The sequence below is a fragment of the Leptonychotes weddellii genome, chromosome 4 (genome assembly GCF_054177405.1).
Source record: "Leptonychotes weddellii isolate Sample4059 chromosome 4, ASM5417740v2, whole genome shotgun sequence".
Taxonomy (NCBI): domain Eukaryota; kingdom Metazoa; phylum Chordata; class Mammalia; order Carnivora; family Phocidae; genus Leptonychotes; species Leptonychotes weddellii.
In genome coordinates this window covers 83,094,408-83,110,561 of record NC_138372.1, presented here as the reverse complement: position 1 = coordinate 83,110,561, position 16,154 = coordinate 83,094,408, and the positions used below count along the sequence as shown (strand labels likewise).

Genomic DNA, 16,154 nt, shown 5'->3' with positions numbered 1-16,154 from the left:
CCCCCCCCCCCCCCCCCGCCAGTGCTCCTGATCCTTCCTCCTGGCTTTCTTTGTTTTTTGTTTTTTTTTCATTGCACTTACCACCACATGAAAATAAAATATTTACTTTTTTGTTTTTGTTGCTGAGTTTTTTCTTGTCTGTCTTTTCTTATTAGAATGTAGGTTTCACGAGATTTCATGACACTTCACGAGGGCAGAAATTTTGTGTATCTTCTTCATAGATGTAACACCTGTGCCTAAGCTGGTACTCAGTAAATACTGCTGGATTAATTGAAAAGCAACCTCAAAAGTTGATTGATTTTTTTTTTTCTTGTCTTTTTTTTTTTTTAATAGCATTCTGGGTGGACAGAAGATATAGAGCATTCAGAATGATTCACTATATACTAATAGCTATTTCCCATTCCTCAGTTTCTCTGTTTGAAGAACATAAGGACATTCCTCACAGCCTGTTGGGAGACCTTTGGAATGAGAAAGAGTGAACTCTTTGAAGCATTTGACCTGTTTGATGTTCGTGACTTTGGAAAGGTAATCACATTTCATTTTCTGTGCATTTTCTTTTACTGGGGAACATTTTATCAAATATTTATTGTTTCTTGTTGAAGGACATGTGACTTAAGTGATTAGGTATCTGCATTATGTAATTAAATTTCACACATAAGTGACTTAGCAAAAAAGCAAATAACAACATTGTCCAAATGGGACTAGAATTATTATTTTTAAAGATTTATTTGAGAGAGAGAGCAAGCACGAGCGAGTGAGGGGAGAGGCAGAGGGAGAGGATCTTCAAACAGACTTCCCACTGAGTATAGAGCCCAGCGCAGGGCTTCATCTCACCACCCATGAGATCATGACCTGAGCCAAAACCAAGAGTCAGACCCCTAACCGGCTGGGCTACCCCCATGTCCCAGGACTAGAACTGTTTTTTTATTTAAAGCAGTACAAGGAGAGTCTTTTTACCCAGAAGTAGCTTTTCCTATTGGCTACCTCAGAGGGTAGGACTACGGTTTTCCATTCTACAAATAGTAGGACCAGTATTTTTTCCCTTCCAGTCTTTCCTATATCTGAAAAGCACCTAATTTTTGGAGATTGAGAATGTCCTGCTGCCCCTCTCTCTATTTTGATACTTGGGTAGGTGACTGGGAAGACATGAATCCAAAATGTTTGAGATTGTTAAGTAATTCCTATTGCTTGGATTTCAGCAGATACATGTTAGCTTGTTGGACTTCAATGATATTTACCACATGTAAATTGTTCTACTATTTGCTGTTATTACTTGTATGTAGACCAAACACTTGTGTATAATAGGTGACAGAAATTATTCTTTTAAAAGTTGTGGTCATTTATTTTGAAGTGACTGGGCATAAACAAACTTTTTGCATGTAAGAAGTCATAAAAGAGGTAATTAAGGTGACCTTATTTTATTCCTTGTTGACATAATTGCATTATGAAAATAAGCACATAAGAATTAGGAAAAAATAAATAAATGATACTCAGAAGTTTGCCCTTACTCTTGTAATTCAGGTGTTAGTATCTCATCAAAAGGCTGTTTGAGAGTGACACTTCATTTGATTTCTAAGATGTAATATTTTAGTTATAAAGTGAAAACCAAGCAATGGATTGGTTTGCTTGACAATTGGAATAAATTGCACAAACTTGAAACAGACACATAAAAAATTTGATGCAAGTATGGGTGAGCCACCTTGCCCAGGGCGAGAGAAGCCTTGGCTTCTTGACCCAGAGTCCCTTTGTCATCTTCTGGAAGTCACCAGTCTTCTCATTCATCAGACTGTCAGTTTGGAAGTCTGTGCAAAAGGAAATGGTTATAAGACCTTGGTTTCTAAGATTCCTTTTTCCTCTGGCAAGCTGTGATTTAACTGTTTTGAGGTCCAAAAAAGTGATGGAGGATAACATGATAACAAATAAAAGCAACTGAAAACCAAGCCTGGTCAGGAGGTTGGTAGCATATTTGTCTGTGGCCAGGAAGTGAAGCCATGAAGACGAAGAGGAATCAACTAGAATTCCAGGTAAGGTGGATAGTCCTCTAAGTTGTTAGCCCTAAAAAACATCTTCATAGTTTAAAAAGATGTTTTCTTTATTCTTTGACTCCCCCCCTCTTTTTAAAAAAAAGTCTTTTTTGATTTTCTTTTCACTCTTTTGGGGAAATGAAAAATGAAAATGAATTAGGGAAATGACAAATGAAAAAAACGTCTAGACTTCTTAAAGCTTTTCAAGGAGCTCTTCATTTTTCATTGAGGTTTGCAGGAAATGGTATTGACAAAGACTGGGAAATCATCTAAATTCTTTGGAAACACATGGCTTTGTTCTAGTGGAATACTGCTGTGCACTTACACAACGGAAGCTTTGTAGGAGTTGAGATAATAGAGTTCAGTGTGAAGGAGTAAACTGTATGCTTCTCAAGGGTAAATGTGTTTCTGTCTACTTAAAATATTTTGGCAATGATAAGTCTGAAACAGAGTTAAACTTGGGGATGTCATTGAGAACTTGATCCTGTACTCCGCACTTTAAAATCACATACATTTTTGCTACTGCCAAGATTGGTGCAGTTATCTCTTCCAAAACTGTATCTGGCCTAAATAAACCACTGAAAGTTTAAGAATTTAGGATGCTGTTTCATACCTTGCTAGTATTACCTTGCCAGTATTACTACCATTAAACATTATTACTTTAAGCAAAGCCATTGATCCTACCACTTACTGAAAACTTTTGAGATAATTGGTATCTTCAATCTCTCTCTCTCTCTCTCTATATATATACACACACACACAACACACACACCAACACACATATACATATACGTACACATACATAAATATATAATCATTAATCCTTACAATGGCCCTCTGAGATGTAAGTACTATTCAGATCACACATCTAGTAGAGACTGGAGCAATGGTTTGAACTTAGCTCTGGCTGATTCTCACTGCTACCATGGTGCAAACGTTCACATAGCAGTCCAAGTACTTTGCACATATTGACTCAATCTTCATATCAATCCCGCCACGTAGGTACCATTATCATCCCTACTTACAGATCCTGGGCTGTAAGTGACAGAACTTGGACAATTCATGCAGTTTTTAATTTTTACATTTAAAAAATGTGAGTGGTGTGTTGATATAGACACCAAGTCATTCCTGGTATTGTGACTATAAATTTTAATAGGATGTAGACAGGTTAGTTTATTTCTCTTCATTCCTTGGGATTTAATTAAATTTTCAATTAACATAAAAAGAGAATAACTATATGCCCCCCTGTCTGCCTCAATTCATACAAATAACAAATCTGGGATTCATGTGTATTTGACACCTTTTTGCCTAGGAATATATTAATTGTAATAATATCTAATGCTTTTGTAGCATTTTGAAGCTTTGAGAGTACTTCATATCCCTGACCTCATTTGAGTTCCATGATAGTCATGTGAAGGAAACAAGCAAGTCTTCTTTCTCAGATGAGGAAACTAAGAGATGGGAGGTTTAACAGTGATTTCAGGGTGTCCTTGTTTAGGATCTGGATCAGACCTTCTGACTTCCCAGCCCTTTGTTTTTCTTGTCTGCCATCTACGTCTGGGTCTCGCTGCTGTGGAAATGCACAGGGAGAAGGATGAACTCATGGGAGAAAGCCAAAGGAATATATGAAAATTAAAGCACAAGTGATCTGTGACTTGGCATCTAATTACACTTTTTTTTTTTTTTTTTTTTTTTAAAGAGAGGAAAGATTTAGGATACTGCATAAGCCTTTAGTATAATGGTGGTTGAAATTAAGAACTCTACCTGAACAAGTGTTTCACAGATTCTCATATGTACACAGGCAGTTGGATTTGAGCTAACCTTCCCCCCACTTCTCCATTGCGGTGTCGTCTGCTCCCTAATCTTTGTCTATGTTCTCCCTTGGTTCTGGGTTCCGGAAATCTACCCTGAATCATAGGCTTTGATATGGATAGGTTTTCTTTTGGAAATTAGGAAAATCCTGAGAAAACCAAAGGAATTTATGAAATTAAAAAGTTTAAGTGCTCTGTCACCTGACATCTAATTATTCTTTAGAAAGAGGATTTAGCATCCTACGTGTGTTAACACGAATGAAAGTTTTTCTTTTAATTTTTGAGATAGTGAAGAGCACACACATTTTGGGCACTCTAGAGGGGCTTACGATAATTTTGCCTTTCAGCATTACTTTTAATTCCTAGTATTGAGCTCTTTACCCAGTGTTAAGAGAATATTCATTTTAATTCAAACTCATGTGTCAAAAAAAGAATATTCTGAGCATTTTCTATAACTTGATTTTGTTTTTCAAATCACATAGGGATGGGGAATGAGTTTAGTAAGTTAGAAGGTTAACTTTTTTAAAGATTTTATTAGAGAGTGCACAAATAGGGGGAGTGGCAGAGGGAGAGGGAGAAGCAGACTCCCTGCTGAGCAGGGAGCCCGATACAGGGCTTGATCCCAGGACCCTGAGATCATGACCTGAGCCAAAGGCAGATGTTTAACTGACTGAGCCACCGAGACACCCAAGTTGACTTCTGTTAAAAAAGATCCATCTTGGGGGCGCCTGGGTGGCTCAGTTGGTTGAGCGACTGCCTTCGGCTCAGGTCATGATCCTGGAGTCCCGGGATCGAGTCCCGCATCGGGCTCCCTGCTCGGCAGGGAGTCTGCTTCTCCCTCTGACCCTCCCCCCTCTCATGTACTCGCTCTCTCTCATTCTCTCTCTCTCAAATAAATAAATAAAATCTTTAAAAAAAAAAAATCCATCTTGGGGTGCCTGGGTGGCTCAGTCAGTTAAGTGTCTGACTCTTGATTTCAGCTCAGTTCATGATCTCAGAGTCGTGAGATCGAAGCCCGTGTCAGGCTCTGTGCTGGGTGTGGAGCCTGCTTAAGATTCTCTCTCTCCCCCTTTCCCTCTGCCCCTCCCTGCCTCCAAATCAATCTTTTTCTGACCGTATAATAACAAACAAAGTAAAGTTGTCTCAGTTGACTTCTTTGCTTAAGAAATGTAATAAACAACTTCCTGCCCTAGAAAATTAGCAGTTATTAATTATAATACTTTTTACATTGCAACAGGATCCGTAAATTTCCTCACTTCCATGCTGCATAAATGATCTTCTATTCCTCTCTTTAGATTGTCATGTTCCGACTAACAATTTTGCTGTTTGGAAATGTTTCCAACTGAGCTGTCTGTTGGCACATTTATAGTGCGGAAGCACATGGGATTTTTCTTCAATGAGACCATTTCTAGTGAGTAATAGAAATCCTGTTGATGCTGGTGTCCAGATGAGTGATGAAGTCAGCTCCTTCCTTTGGTTGCTCTGGGTGGTGGAAGGGCCTGCTTCTTGCTACCAACAGACTTCACATCTGTTGTTTCAAGCATTGTTAAGCACCTTTCAAGTGTAAGGTGATAGGTTTTCTTGAATCAAAGAAAATCCCACCTAACAAAAAGTAGTTCTAGCTGATTTTAGTAGCAATAGGATAGTTGCAGTGTGTTAAGGTTCAGGACAGGCACTGCCAAAAGGAAGTCAGAGCATTGGCTTAGAGGTGGGTCAGGGTTACAGGTTAGAACATTGTTGAGAGAGGTAATTGTGTGTTTGGGTTAAGAATATGGTTTCTGAGTTGGATCTTGGTTTAATTCTGGTTATACTCCTTACAAATTTGTGATCTTGGACAAGTCACTTAACTTCATTGAGCTTCAGTTCCTCATCTATAAATTGACGATAGGGAAATGTATGTAAAGTGTTTAACAGAGTATCTAGGTTTAAAGCATGTACTTGATAATTATTAGTTATTACTCTTATTGTTACTATTATTACAACTGTCATTACTAGTGTTAATTGATTTATGATTCAGCAGTAAACATAGGGGTTGAATTTTGAATTGAGTGCAAGAATTAATAACTTTGCAGGGGTGAGATGAGGAAATAAGCTTTTTCTTTCTAATGTGTCATAGGGTTAATCTATTTTATTCTGCACAGCTGTCTTTCTCCCTTCTTCTGTGGGCCTGGATCTCCTTTGAGAAAGCACCCTTTTCCAGTTATGTAGTTTGGATGGTTTAATCAATTAGAATACCTCATCTCTTTGGCCATAGGGAAGGGTTTGGGGTGGGGCAGGTCACTCAGTTGGGACCAAGATGATGTGTTGAGACATTTTTAGGGGCAGTTCTGTTGTGATTGCCACCTGCTTTGAGGCTTGGAAGAGCCACAGCCATCTGGGTACTGCATGGAGTTTCAAAACAGACCCAGTTTAGAGGAAACAGAGCTGAGGAGGATCCTACTGGTATCATGTGTGGCTGGAATAAAGCTGTGCCCAAAGCCAACTCCATATATGTATGGATTTTTCCATGACATGAACCAATATATTCTTCCTTTTTTTTCCTTCAAGCCAGTTTTCCTTAGATTTCTCTCACTTTTGGTGGAGAGAAGTAAGTGATTCACCTGGTTTTGTCAGATGATTTCAGTTGTGTAGATAACTCTTCTATTACCACAGTTCCACACAACTTGGAGACCATTTGGTAGCCTCTATGTCTTTTATCATATATAGAAAAGGAGGTATGAAGACTGAGTCTTAGAATATCTCTCTTTTGCAGTGTGTAAATAATTACGTAGAAGTATAGTCCCAGCTTTGTGGTAAATGCTTTCTGTTCCTTACCATTGACCCAAGCAGTATCATAGATCTTCAGGTTTGAAAGAGACTCTCTAAGTCATCAGATACCCTTCTCCAGTTTGTCTGTGCTCCACAGGATTAAGCAAATGGACATGTATGCCTCTGCAGACTGGGGGCTCACTTCTTCCTGAGGCCCCCAGCTGTATCTATGTATTTGGGCCATACAGAAAGATTTGAAGATGACCTTAAAACCACAGGGTAAAAAGGACTGAAAGAGGCCTCCAACACATTCACCTGGGGATGAATAGGGCCTGGAGATATTCACTGATTTGGACAAAATGGTCCAAGAAGTCAGAAAACGCTAGAGGATTCTGTGTGACCTCTGGGCTCTCACTTCATTCCTCTGAACCTCAGGTTCCTCATTATAAATGGGATAATAATTTCTATCATACAGAATTATTGTGAAAACAGGGTTAATTTATGTAAAATGCCTGGCATATTGCTCAGGAAATGATTGAATGAACCAATAGATCCAGTATGGAACTAGTAGTTTGGGTAGATACAGATCATTCAGGGTTCTGAATGTAGATATGTGTGAAGTCAAAAAGACGATTGTAGTGGTATTTTTTGAAAGTTTATTTGGTTTTATACTTTCTGGCTCAGTATTAAGAAAATTATAATACGCATGTATGCACCCATATGGTTATTTATAACTTACATTATTCCTAGGTTTTTGTGGTAAGAATAGGTTTAACTTTTTTTTTTTGGTGCGTAGAGATCGGTTGAGAGCTGCAGCGAAATTTTTCCTGAAGGCAGTTGATGCCTTAACACTCAATAAATGTTTTTTCCCCTTAGGATATAAACTAAATTAGCAGTTACATCAGATTCAGGATAGGAAATGGTTTGGTTCTTTGCCTTAAATTGCCATTTAAAAATAAATTTGCTGAGAAAACCAAGGGATACATAGTTAACTTAATGTAGAAAAGGCTTGGAAATTGTCTGTGTAATGGAAATTCACAACTGTCTATACCATCTCCACTAAGAGGCATTAGTGTGTACCCCCTCTCTCGCCCAGTTTATTAGCAGAGACATGCTCCTATCAAGCTGCCTTGAGGTTGTGAGCTCAAATTTCTGGCCCATCTGTAATGCCTTATAATACACCTTATGAGAGTGTTTGCTTGGGTGCGTCCTATAGTTTGTGTGTGCTCACTTTTTCACCCTTCCCAGCCTAACTTGGACACCTCAGGTGCATGTATAATAGTGCAAGGACCTCTTCTTGCCCAGCCTGTGCTGTTCGCTCAGGCTAGCCTCTCAGCATTTGTACCTGGATGCTGGTTAATTTCCACATTCTCATCACTACTTCCAGTGCTCGTGGGTGGTGGGGAGCTTGCCCTCTGAAGCACCACATACATCCCAACACAGCAATACTTGAGAACCTGTAATCGGTTCCCTACTACCTGTGCATCTCCTTGGAATTTTACCTGGCTTTCTCGGTTGCAAGAAAACCTCCCTGCCCAAAGACCTGTGAGCTTCATGTAGGTGCAGGTGGTTTCAGAGACTTCACACTGGCATGGTTTGAAAGATACATACTGGCTAGTGCATATGCACTGACCAACAGTTAGAAATGTTTTTCATATCTCTGTATATAACTAGGATGAATTACCTTGGCATGTAAACATAATCTCTCTTTTTACAATTATTTTTTGAACTCTCACTCTTGAGAAGTTTGACATTTCTCAAAGTGTTTCTCATCCCAAATTATTCAAGAGTCTCTGGGGCTTTTGCAGTCATAGGGCCCTAATCGGTCTTGTTCCAAAACACCACAAGGAGATCAACTTCCGGTTGATGGCATGGTTCTGTTGAAGACTGGTCCCACGAGGTTTCTTCAGTAGCTCTTGTTCTCTGATGCTGGTATGCTCTTATAGTTCCAGTGTGGCTCAGTGTGCCACTACCCAAACCAGCTTCCTTCCATCCCCACAAATTTTAGCTTCTGCATTGAGCCTGGTCAGGCCACATTTCCCAGGCTTAGCAGTGAATACGGTTCAGCAGCTCATGGTATTCTTTCCAGCCAGCAAGCTTGAGTCAGAGCCTCCTTATTCAGCCACTACGGGGGTACCAACTTCAACTCTTGGAGCAGCATTTGGGATCTCTGGTCTCTGTTCTTCCAGAAGGCCCTGGGCTTTCAGCCAACTTCCAACTTAGAGCAGACTATCCTACCAGGGCTACTGTGAGGAGTCTACCTCTGTCAGCCCACAAAGGCTTTCTTTACTTTCTGTCCCTTGAGCAGTAGGTGGTTTGCTTGTATTTACATAACTAAGGGAGAGTTCTCCAGTGATTCCTTCCTGAACAAAGAAAGCTTGTTCTAAGGCCTCCTTTTGTGTGTCCTTAAGCCTAGAAGGAGGGAACAGTTTCTGGCCTTCCCTAATGTGTATGTCCTCTGGTTGGCTGTTAACACAGTTACTACATTATTAGCAGTATTCTTTTTTTGTTTTTGGACAGAGCTGGCCTTTCTAGCAACCTCTACATCTATTTCAGTCTTTGCTAGTATATGTCACAGGGCTACATAGTACTAGACAGATTTTCCCATTTCTACTATCCCTCACAGAACTCTCGTACCTGAGCCATGCAGGATCATTCTTTACACCTTAATGATTATTCAGGCGCATTTTTTTTTTTTTTTGGTCTGCTTTCTGATTGTTTTTGAGCCAGTTTAAAAAACTCTTCACTCTTCACTCAGTTGAAAACTTCTAGAATAGCATTTCCCAAGGAAGCTCATTGTCTTGAGAAATATTAATAGATAGCCTAGGAAAAATACTCTTGTCCAAATAAGTTAGTTAAACTGCATATTATGTCCTCTCTCTATGGGATATGGCAGAGTACTAGTTTTTTTATTCTTTTTTATTCTTTTCCAGCCCATTTCTATTTGGCTAAAGCTGTTGCCAGGGACTAAATAGTTACAAATGCCTCAGTTGAGGCCCTCATCACTGGGGTTATAGAAATAGTCTTCTAAGTAGCTCCCCACCTTCCGGTTTGAATCACTCCAAACTAGTCTTCAGAGTAATCTTAAAAAAAAAAAATGCAAAACTGATCCTGTTATTCATAGGTTTAAAACATGACGGTGGATCTCTGTTGCTTATAAGAAAGTCCAGACCGTTTTACAAGTCAAACAAAGTCGTGATCCAGACCCCTTGTCTGCCTTTCTAAACCATATTCCTTGTTTCCTTATTCCTTGTTTTCCTACCTCCATTACCCACCTTGCTTCAGTCCCACCAAACTACTAAGTCGTCATCACTCTCCAGATTAATATTATTAATATTGTTTCCTTTGCCTGGAGTGCTCTTTCCTCCCCATACCCCTACGCCTTGTCTTTAGTGACTTATTTTAAGATCACACACATAAATACACTGCTTGAAATCTGAGAATGTGTGATTTATCCAGAACTCTGGATGTAGTTGATTCTTGGATGTATTGAATAACCCCCAGGGCCTGACTTTGCTCATGTGTCTCGGCCTGTTTCCTCAGTTCTAGCTGGACCTTTGTCCTCCTCTTCTGTCCTGCACAAATTTGACCTTGACACATGAACTCTGCTCTCTTCCTTAGCTCATTCTGAGACTTTGAGATCAAATAAACCTGGCTTTCCTCCTCCCCCGTCCCCAGCTACCAGTGTGGGAAAGTTACTCAACTTCTCAGGGCCTCCATGTTTTGATCTGTAAGATGGCCCTGATGGTGATGTTTACCTCCCAGGGCTGTGGTAAGGAGTGTGCGTCCGATTCTGTGGCGATCTGCACAGCTAGCACGGTGTGGGGCACAGTTCACCCATCATTCCTTCATTCTGCAAATGTTTGCATGCTTATTCTGCTGGGCACTGCCAAGTGCTGCTTAATCAATGTGGACAGGCAGTCTTCTGCCAAGTTGCTATTTGAGTTTAGGAAACAAAACAGGTAGGGCATAAATAAACAAGATAATTACAACCAATGATAAGTACTATTGAGGAAATAGAGTAGAATGATGAACTACTGGAGGAAACCACTTTAGACAGGGGGGTAAGCAAAATCTGTTTAAAATGCTGGAGACCCAGTGGGAGGCAGATATTAGTGCTACTGCATACTTAGTAAAAATTAAATTTTAGCTAAGTTACAAAGCAAATTTTAACTAGATTCTAGTCCCACTTCTTCCTGCAGAACCCCTTGGGATAGTACTTTAACTTGGTCTCCACTTCCTCAACTCTAAAATCTCATCTGATTGTAAATTGCCACTTACTGGTAAATGTAAAAAGTACACATTGTATTTTATAAAGTGATGTTTTGATAATTCTTAGTTGTGTAATCCTCTCTAAAAATATCTAGGCTTAGGCTTTTAGCCCAGATCTATTCTATTTTCAGTAATATTGATGTTCCTTTAAAAACTTGAATTTATAAAGACTTAACTGTATATATACACTTACATACACATATAAAGGCATTATAAAGAGATGGAAGCATGTTAAAGAATATTGCTTTGATTTTGCATCTTTACTGGATATACTTATAAGAACATTGGTAATTCCAGAAGTGGAAATCTAGGTTGAGAACTGAAACTGAGCTTCTCTTTGCTGTGTCAAGGGTTCCTCCAGAGATCAACATGGAATCTTTTGGGTAGTATTTTTTTAAAATTCTGTATTCTTAGCATACATGTAAATAAGCACACAGATAACAGGTTTACAGATATACCAAGATAACTATATGAAATATAGACATATCACTTGTAGTAATTTAATTATTGCCCTTTTGTGTATAAGTATATGCATAAACATAATTTGATTTTAACTTGCGTGCATATATTTTAAGTACCACATAACTGCATATTGTAATTCCTATTACATGATGACTTATCTGAGCTTCATTATATCTTTGGTTAACGTTGTTTACATATCATATAAGCTGTTTTTTAAAAAGGCTTTTAAACCAAAGGTGCTTTTCATCCTCTCTTTAAGGAATGCACCATATTGCAGAAGATATAAGTAATTAAATCATGACAATATAGCATGCTAAGTGCAATAACTGACAAATGAAAAGATGCTGTGCAAGAGAAAGGGATCAGCTCTTCCTAAATATGGTTAAGGAAGGTGCCTCAGTTTATGCTTCATCTAGACAGAAAAACAGGCTGGGGTGCTGCTGTTGGCTGTTGTCAGGAACTTACCAAGACTGTGTCTTTGTTACCATTTTATTTAATCCTCACAGCAACCCTATGATGTTGGTATTTGTCCATTTTATGGCTGAAGAAACTGAGGCTCAGAGTTACAAAAACAAATCCTAGCTTGTAGGCAAAGCAGTGTGGATCTGAGACAATGTCTGCCTAACTCCAAAGGTCCTGTTCTTAATGCTCTTACTGCACTGCCTCCAAGCAGAGCACAGTGGGAAAGCACCTTCTAGGTAAAGGGGAAGGTCCTGTATGAAGACACAGAAGGGGGATCCATGTGTAATATTTGGCGTTCTGCAGAGTCCTAGTAGCTTGTCTGTAAGATGAAGCTGGAGTGAGCAGGACCTTGAGGGCCAGCAGAAATTGGGGCCAGGGTGTGTGGGCTCTGGGGTCTTGCAGAGTCTTCATGGATTCTGATGTCAGGCCAGAGAATAGTTTTTTTTTTTTTTTTTAAAGATTTTATTTATTTATTTGACAGAGAGAGACATAGCGAGAGCAGGAACACAAGCAGGGGGAGTGGGAGAGGGAGAAGCAGGCTTCCCGCAGAGTAGGGAGCCCGATGTGGGGCTCGATCCCAGGACCCTGGGATCGTGACCTGAGCCGAAGGCAGACGCTTAACGACTGAGCTACCCAGGCGCCCCAGAGAATAGTTTTTAACAGACATGAGATGACCCGTTGTACACTTGGCCTAAGCGTGGTCATCAAGGGGAAGACTGGATAGGACTGCTGTGATGCCGGCAATTGGAAGGGCAGGTAAGACTAAAGCAGTGTGGATGAAAACTATGCAGATCTTTCCAGAGCAACGGCAAGACAGGCTTAGAGCTTGAGAGCTTTTCAGCATTTAGGAATTGATGTGACCAGGGAAAGGGTAAGCAGAGGGAAGAGAGAACATTGAATCCTAAGCTTCTCCTGAGTGGTTGGAAGGGAAGTAGAGTTCACTGAAGGGGAAAAAGTGGAACAACAGCAGGTGCAACTTACAGCGTTTGTTTTAATATAAGAATTCTAATGGCATTTACGCTCACTTTCTGTAGATGTGTTTTGCAACCCATTATTTATCTGTTTTATTTTGCAAACGGTTTTACTATATTTGATATCCTTAATTTTCCCTGTATTTCGATTTTGATTTATTATTTATTTTTTAATTTTTGTGCTTGCTGCTTATCTAGTAGAGATTTGGTCTTTGGTAGAAGAGGTAAAAACTTTTCTTTGAGTTTACTTATTTTTTTAAAAAAATTGTAACGTTTAAAATTTTTAAAGTAGGAAACTTTCTAGGCATTTTTGTCTGTTCCAAAGGTATGGCAAATACATGCTGATTAGTACACACATTCTTATTCACAGATTAGCTTTTGGGACATACCTCCTCTCAACTGTGTTCAGTCATATTACCTTAAAAGTAAGGTGTAGTTTATCCAAAATACATATGGAGTTATCGAGTCTAATTTGCTTTCAGTAAATTGTTACTGTGAATATGGTGGTTGAGAAATCCACAAGGAGAACTGGTTAACTCCAGTAGGCGATATAATAGCCAATTTACTTTTCTGTACAAGCAGCAATGATGTCAAACTCTTGGCCTTTCATCCTTTAACTGTTGTGCCTGTGTATTTCCTATCAACAGGATCCTCTAGAAGAGGAGGATGGTATTTTCCATATTTATTCTCCCTGTTTTTTTAAATGACTTACACACATCTGTAGCAATAAAGGAGTGCTGGTGTTCGCATTCCATGCTCAGAGGAGTGGTATGGGGTCAGAACTGGATGAACGCTCTCATCTGCACAGATTTACCAGAGGAAGCGTGCATCGGGAGTGTTATGAACACCAAACAACGACAGGAAATAATCCCTGGGAGTCATGCAGCTGTGTGGAGTCCAGCCACACAAGCTTCCTCTGGATAGAGTTTAGTTTCTGAGTTGCTTAATTTCTACCTACAGCACCTGTGTCTTTTGGGGACTGTTGGAGAAATACTAATTGATTATGGGCCTTTCTTTGGTTTGCCTCAAAGCCATGGGGGTATGAAAAGTCCTGCTGAATCAGCATAATGTCTGAAAACTAAGTGTCAGGATGAGCCAGGCACAGAGTAGACAAAAATCATTAAGTTGGAATGAATGAACGGCATTTACATCTTCCAGGAATATTCCTTCTTGGAAATTGCACATGAGCAATTTCACAGTAAATGTGCTTGGGGACCCTAGGTGTAGGCTTTACCTTGCTACTCTTCTCCTGTATTTCTCTGTAAAGGATAGGAAGAATGATGCTTGCTGCTTCTGGGTGGGCAGAACCTCATAGATTTCTACTCTTTAAGCTGTCTTTTTGAAGTAGTGGCCTACTCATACTTGATCTTAGACAAAATAATTATCTAGAATGGTTGTGTTACGGCATGGGAGGATGTGTAGTACACGATTTTTATTGGTCAGTCTAGGTCAAGTTTTGAAGACTGATTGCATTGGCTGTGGATTGGGCAAAGTAATAAAATGCATAGAAGGCTAGATTCAGTTTAGAATTAACTCTGTGTCTTTCCGTCTGTCTATAGTGTTTAACATTCCATTAGCAGCAATCACTGCTGATGTTTTTCTAATAGCCTGTTAGGTTTCTGGTAGGAAGCAGCAGAACAATATGAACTTACTGATTTCCAGATAATAAAGTAAAGTTTCTTAGGGAGCTCATAATTTAAAATTTCATAGCATTATAATAAAACTACTATAACATACAGTAAAAAGGAGATGGCATTAGTTAGCATTGGTTCTCCAAAAAAAAAATTGCTGAGGGGTTTTTACATTTGTTGTAACTTGGGTTTGGCAGTAGATTGCATCCAAAACTTTCATAAGTGTAAATAGACCTTTAGGTAGATAAACAAGTGAACATATATATCATTTTTTATTATGTTAATCACCATACATTACATCATTAGTTTTTTTGTAGTGTTCCATGATTCATTATTTGTGTATAACACCCAGTGCTCCATGCAGTACGTGCCCTCTTTAATACCCATCACCAAGCTAACCCATCCCCCCAACCCTCAGTTTGTTTCTCAGAGTCCATTGTCTCCCATGGTTCATTTCCCCCTCCGATTTCCCCCCCTTCATTTTTCCCTTCCTGCTATCTTCTTCTTCTTCTTCTTCTTTTTTTTTTTTTTTTTAACATATAATGTATTATTTGTTTCAGAGGTATAGGTCTGTGATTCATCAGTCTTAGACAATTCACAGCACTCACCATAGCACATACCCTCCCCAGTGTCTATCACCCAGCCACCCCATCCCTCCCACCCCCCACCACTCCAGCAACCCTCAGTTTGTTTCCTGAGATTAAGAATTCCTCATATCAGTGAGGTCATATGATACATGTCTTTCTGATTGACTTATTTCTTTCAGCATAATACCCTGCAGTTCCATCCACGTCGTCGCAAATGGCAAGATCTCATTCCTTTTGATGGCTGTATAATATTCCATTGTATATATCTACCACATCTTCTTTATCCATTCATCTGTTGATGGACATCTTGGCTCTTTCCATAGTTTGGCTATTGTGGACATTGCTGCTATAAACATCGGGGTGCACGTACCCCTTCAGATCCCTACAGTTGTATCTTTGGGGTAAATACCCAGTAGTGTAATTGCTGGATCGTATGATAGCTCTATTTTCAACTTTTTGAGGAACCTCCATACTGTTTTCCAGAGTGGTTGCACCAGCTTGCATTCCCACCAACAGTGTAGGAGGGTTCCCCTTTCTCCGCAACCCGCCAACATCTGTCATTTCCTGACTTGTTCATGTTAGCCATTCTGACTGGTGTCAGGTGGTATCTCATTGAGGTTTTGATTTGGATTTCCCTGATGCCAAGTGATGTTAAGCACTTTTTCATGTGTCTGTTGGCCATTTGGATGTCTTCTTTGGAAAAATGTCTGTTCATGTCTTCTGCCCATTTCTTGATTGGATTATTTGTTCTTTGGGGCTTGAGTTTAGTAAGTTCTTTATAGATTTTGGATACTAGCCCTTTATCTGATATGTCATTTGCAAATATCTTCTCCCATTCTGTCGGTTGTCTTTTGGTTTTGTTGTGCAAAAGTTTTTTATCTAGGAAGTTTCTAGGAGGAAGTTGCTGCAGCTGAGTCAAAGAGGTTGCTGCCTGTGTTCTCCTTTAGGATTTTGATGGACTCCTGTCTCACATTTAGGTCTTTCAACCATTTTGAGTCTATTTTTGTGTGTGGTGTAAAGAGATGGTCCAGTTTCATTCTTCTGCATGTCCAATTTTCCCAACACCATTTGTTGAAGAGACCGTCTTTTTTCCATTGGACATTCTTTCCTGCTTTGTCAGAGATTAGTTGACCATAGAGCTGAGGGTCCATTTCTGGGCTCTCTATTCTGTTCCATTGATCTATGT

General features: G+C 39.5%; 1 protein-coding gene across 1 annotated transcript in view; it reads left to right on the top strand.

The window, feature by feature from the left end:
- Positions 1–16,154, top strand: part of VAV3 (vav guanine nucleotide exchange factor 3) — a 341,802-nt gene that overhangs the window by 81,288 nt on the left and 244,360 nt on the right. The window contains exon 2 of the mRNA XM_081817104.1: positions 409–525. Coding sequence (XP_081673230.1) covers positions 409–525 — 117 coding nt within the window. The remainder of the gene's footprint in view (positions 1–408; positions 526–16,154) is intronic.